The following is a 5,000-nucleotide window of genomic DNA, read 5'->3' as shown; positions in this document are numbered from 1 at the left end:
ATGCTAGAATTATAGGAACTTTTTTTAAGAATTTGGTTATTAATATACTGTCTATTCTAATAAAAACAACAATTGTACGTAGTAAATATTGTGGTTTTCAGTGATTATTCTGTTCACACAAAGCAAGTAAGCTACATGGAATGTGAATAGCTATAAACAATAATAAATTGGAATTTCTTTTTTCTGTTTGTACCTAATGAAAACATTAAATACAGAAGGAAATATATATAATAATAATTTCATTAATTGTTAAGTGTTTTTTTTTTTGGTTAATAATTAAATAATTATATTGTATTTAGCTCCTTTTTTATGTTTTCCTAAAACGTGAAAAAAACAAGAGATTAATGATACATATAATTAAACAATACGGCAATTTGTTTCAAAATATAAAAAAATAATAGATTATTTTTTCTCTCTATGTACCAGGTAATGAGTTTGAATAATTTATTGGTAATTAAAGTTTTTTGTAATTAAATATTTATTTCAGTGGATACGTTGAAAATTTTTATAGTTATGATTATAACTAAATTTTAACCGAAAGTCTATCTAAATAAGTAAAGGTGTGTTTTAGAAAAACGAAATGTCATTAGAAATTTAAGTTTAAATTTAACCTAACAATATTAAAATACTTATTTTAACATAGGATGATTTCTTTTTATTATAGTGCTTTTACTTCAATCGCGAAAGACAAATAATAAGTTAACTTTAATATTTCTGTCTAAATATTAATTACGATTTAGGAAAAATATAACTTTTATAAAAAAAAATAACATTAACCTGTTGTTCTTAAAGGTTCAACTAAAGACATCCAAGTTCCAAGTGGCTGTTGGCCCCAGCATTGATGGTGTCTCTATCAAACCAGACTGGAAAAATCATATGAGAAAAATGGGTAAGTTTTACTTCAAAATTTCCGTAGATGGATTTGATATGTTTGTCAACTCAAAAACAATCGATTTATTATAAAAGCTATTTAGGGTCTTAATTCATAATGCATGAGATGGAAAATACAGCTGAAACCCGTAAATGTATGACATTACATATATAAAACTCTATACACAGGTATATATATATATATATATATATATATATATATATATATATATATATATATATATATATATATATATATATATATATATATATATATATATATATATAGATTATATATATATATACATATATATATATACAGATATATATATATATATATATATATATATATATATATATATATATATATATATATATATATCTGTATATATATATATATTTATATATATATATATATATATATATATATATATATATATATATATATATATATATATATATATATATATATATGTATATATATGTATATATATATATATATATATATATATATATATATATATATATATATATATATATAGATGGGCCTCCCTTTGTGGGTGGGGATACCTTAACGTGATGATCAGCAGAGCTGTACTAGGGCTACCTATAATAGCTACGTTTGCTGTGAGCAATCAGACATAAATCAACCACCATTACCAATCCGTAGTTTACAAGCGTGGTGATGAAAACTCCAAGCATGAATAAGGATGTGGCCAATGTCCTGCAGAGTTCTAAACAGAACTGCTTTTGATGTTGTCGTTGTTGTTGTTTTATATACACAGATATATACAGTTATGAATTTGAATCCTTGCATAATGAATACATACGTTTAAACAAAATAAAATTCCTAATTTCCAAACTATAATATAAAAGTTAACTCGCGGCTAAGTACTTATTTGTATATCCTAAATATCTCGATTTGTCTATACCAAGTAATATTCTTAATCTCTCGACTATAAACAGAAAATAAGAAATTATTTTCTTTTCCTCTTGATTTCAAAGGCAAGGAACGTCGAACTCCCGTTGGCCTCCTTCTAGGAATGACAGCTGCTAACCCCCTTGACATCCTGAGTCAGCAAGAAGTCCAGGAAGGATTCGATGCTAACTATAGGGAGGATCTGCTGAGATCCTTCGTTGTCAATAACTATCGCTATTATCTGCAGGTGGGCATTATTATTATTATTATTATTATTATTATTATTATTATTATTATTATTATTATTACCTGAGCTACACACATATATAAACTATATAATCTATTAAATAAAGGTATACCTCACCAAAGAGTATTTTCATCTTCCCACAGGAAATAATGTTAGCCATCACAGCCGAGTACACTGATTGGTCGAGATCCCTCCATCAACCAATCAGCATCAGGGACTCAACCGGCCAAGGCCTTCACGATGCGAATATCGTCTCACCGATGGCAGATCTTGCCAAGCAGCTCTACACGACTTCCCGTTCATCTTATCTCTACGTGTTGGAGGAAGAAGTTTCAAAAGTATGTCGATATGGATAGATTGGATTTATATATCAAATAAAAAATATAGTATATTTTAAAAATGAGACTCTGACACTCTATTAAAAGTTTTGTAATATCATCAATAGATTAGAGATATGTGTACCCAAATCATGCAAAGTAAATCTATAAAAATATGAAATGATAAATATCAATAAAAGATTCATACTATGAATAAAATAGAGAAGGCAATCTTAGAAGTACAGGGTGGTTTTAGAAGAGGTAGGGGATGTATGAATCAGATTTTTACAGTTAGGCAGATATGTGATAAATATTTATCAAAAGGTACGATGGTGCATGTTGCGTTTATGGATTTGGAGAAAGCGTGTAATAGAGTTGATAGGGAAGCGATGTGGAATGTGATGAGGTTATGTGGAATTGGTGGAAGGTTGTTGAAAGCCGGGAAAAGTTTCTACATAGGTAGTAAAGCAAGTGTTATAGGATAAGAAATCAAGTGAGCGATTGGTTTCCGATGAGAGTGGGGCTAAGACAGGGATATATAATGTCGCCAGGGATATTTAACTTGAATGTTAACATATTGATGAGAGAGGTGAATGCTCGAGTGCTTGGACGAGGATTGAAACTGGTAGACGAGAATAATCATAAATGGGACGTAAATCAGTGGTTGTTTGAGGATGATACTGTACTGGTTGTAGACACGGAAGGAAAGCTTAGCCGATTAGTGACAGATTTTGGAAAGGTGTGTGAGAAAGGAAGTTGATAATTAATGTGGTTAAGAGTAAGGTTATGGTATGTAAGAGAAGGGAAGATGGTGCAAGGTTGAATAGCATGTTCAATGGAGAGTTACTTGAGGAGGTGGATCAGTTTCAGTACTTGGGGTCTGTTGTTGCAGCAAATGATGATGTACAAGCATATGTACGTCAGAGAGTGAATGAAGGATGCAAAGTGTTGGGGCAGTGAAGGGAGTGGTAAAGAATAGAGGGTTGTGCATGACTGTAAAGAGAACCCTATATGAGAAAGTGATTCTACCAACTGTGATGTATGCATTGGAGTTGTGGGGAATGAAAGTGACGAAGAGACAAAAATTTAATGTTTGGAGATGAAGTATCTAAGGAGTATGACTGGTGTATCTCGAGTAGATAGGGTTAGGAACAAAGTAGTAAGGGTGAGAGGGGGTGTAAGAAATGAGTTTGGCCACGTTGAGAGAATGGAAAATGGCTGTCCGCTAAAACAGGTGATGAATGCAAGAGTTGATGGAAGAAGTACAAGAGGAAGGCCAAGGTTTGGGTGGATGGATGGAGTGAAAAAAGCTCTGGCTGGTAGATGTGATAGAGGCAAGAGAGCGTGCTAGAAATAAGAATGAATAGCGAGTGATTGTGATGCAGTTCCAGTAGGCACTGCTCTTTCCTCCGGTCGCCTTGGTTGATCGCGGAGGTAGCAGTAGTAGGGGAGTCAGCGTTATGAAGCTTCATCTGTGGTGGATAACGGGTGAGGGTGGGCTGTGGACCCTAGCAGTACCAGCCGAACTCGGTTGAGTCCCTTGTCAGGCTGGGAGGAACATAGAGAGGGAAGGTCCCCTTTTTTCATTATTTTGATGTCGGTTACCCCAAAATTGGGGGAACTGCCTTGGTATATGTATATATGTATCTACTTTAGTAATTATCAAAATTAAATTTAAATCTGATCTGCTTATCTTTCTCAAAGTCTGGAAACGAGAGTATTCTCCTGAACGAGCTGGTGTACGTCTTTGGAGGTCCTCTGGGTGCTCTTGGACCCTTGACCTCAAGTTATAACTTCACTAAGATGGATGTCACACTCAGCAAATCCTTCATATCAATGTGGAGTAATTTCATCAAATTAGGGTAAGGAGATGTAGTTGATTTTGATATTGATTCATATTTTATTTTTAAGTTCATTATAGTTCACATAATTCTGATGTATAATGTTATAAATATCTGTAATTTCAAATGAAAAGTAAAACATTTAATGCTTAATATCATATTCATTAACTTAATATGAATAGGTAGAATATCCCACTTCATTGCTTCCTAATGATTATATTAAGTTTATTCAGTTATTGGAATTAAATCAAAACACTGATTTACAGACAGAATGGCTTTTAAAAAGTAACTATAAGTTATTTATCGTCTCTATGCAATAACATTCACACACAAATGGAGCTGGGAGGAGAGTGACTGCATTCCCCACCACTCTATTTATGGGGTGTCTAGATGTGCATAGATGTAGTACGATAGAGAGTAAAAGATGTGAGATTGGAAGTATGTTTAGGAATGGAAGAATGGATATATTAACTTTGTGTGAGATAAATATGAAAGGGAAGGGTGATGTGATGTTTGGTGAAGTGACTGGTAGAGTGTCTGATATTAAAATGGGAAGAGCAAGAGAAGGTGTCACTTTATTGCTGAGTGAATGAATGTCAATTAAAGAAGTGAAATGGAAGGACACATCATCTTGGTTAATGTGATTAAGGGTTAAGTTGGGTAGGGAATGTTGGGCTCTTGTTAGTGCGTATGGGCCAGGTTGTAAGAAAAGTGAAGAAGAACGGAATTAGTTCTGGAATAAATTAACTAGGTGTGTAGAAGGAATGGGTAGAAGGAATTATGCAGTTGTCATGGGTGACTTAAAT

General features: G+C 32.7%; 1 protein-coding gene across 1 annotated transcript in view; it reads left to right on the top strand.

Moving 5' to 3' along the window:
- Nucleotides 1-5,000, top strand: part of LOC137626882 (neuroligin-4, Y-linked-like) — a 42,269-nt gene that overhangs the window by 32,660 nt on the left and 4,609 nt on the right. Inside the window, 4 exon segments of the mRNA XM_068357867.1 lie at nucleotides 793-889; nucleotides 1,876-2,036; nucleotides 2,180-2,374; nucleotides 4,058-4,215. Of these exon segments, the coding sequence (XP_068213968.1) occupies nucleotides 793-889; nucleotides 1,876-2,036; nucleotides 2,180-2,374; nucleotides 4,058-4,215 (611 nt within the window).

Source organism: Palaemon carinicauda, chromosome 34 (genome assembly GCF_036898095.1).
Source record: "Palaemon carinicauda isolate YSFRI2023 chromosome 34, ASM3689809v2, whole genome shotgun sequence".
Taxonomy (NCBI): domain Eukaryota; kingdom Metazoa; phylum Arthropoda; class Malacostraca; order Decapoda; family Palaemonidae; genus Palaemon; species Palaemon carinicauda.
Note: the sequence above shows the minus strand (reverse complement) of the source record. Positions and strands in the feature narration are given on the sequence as shown.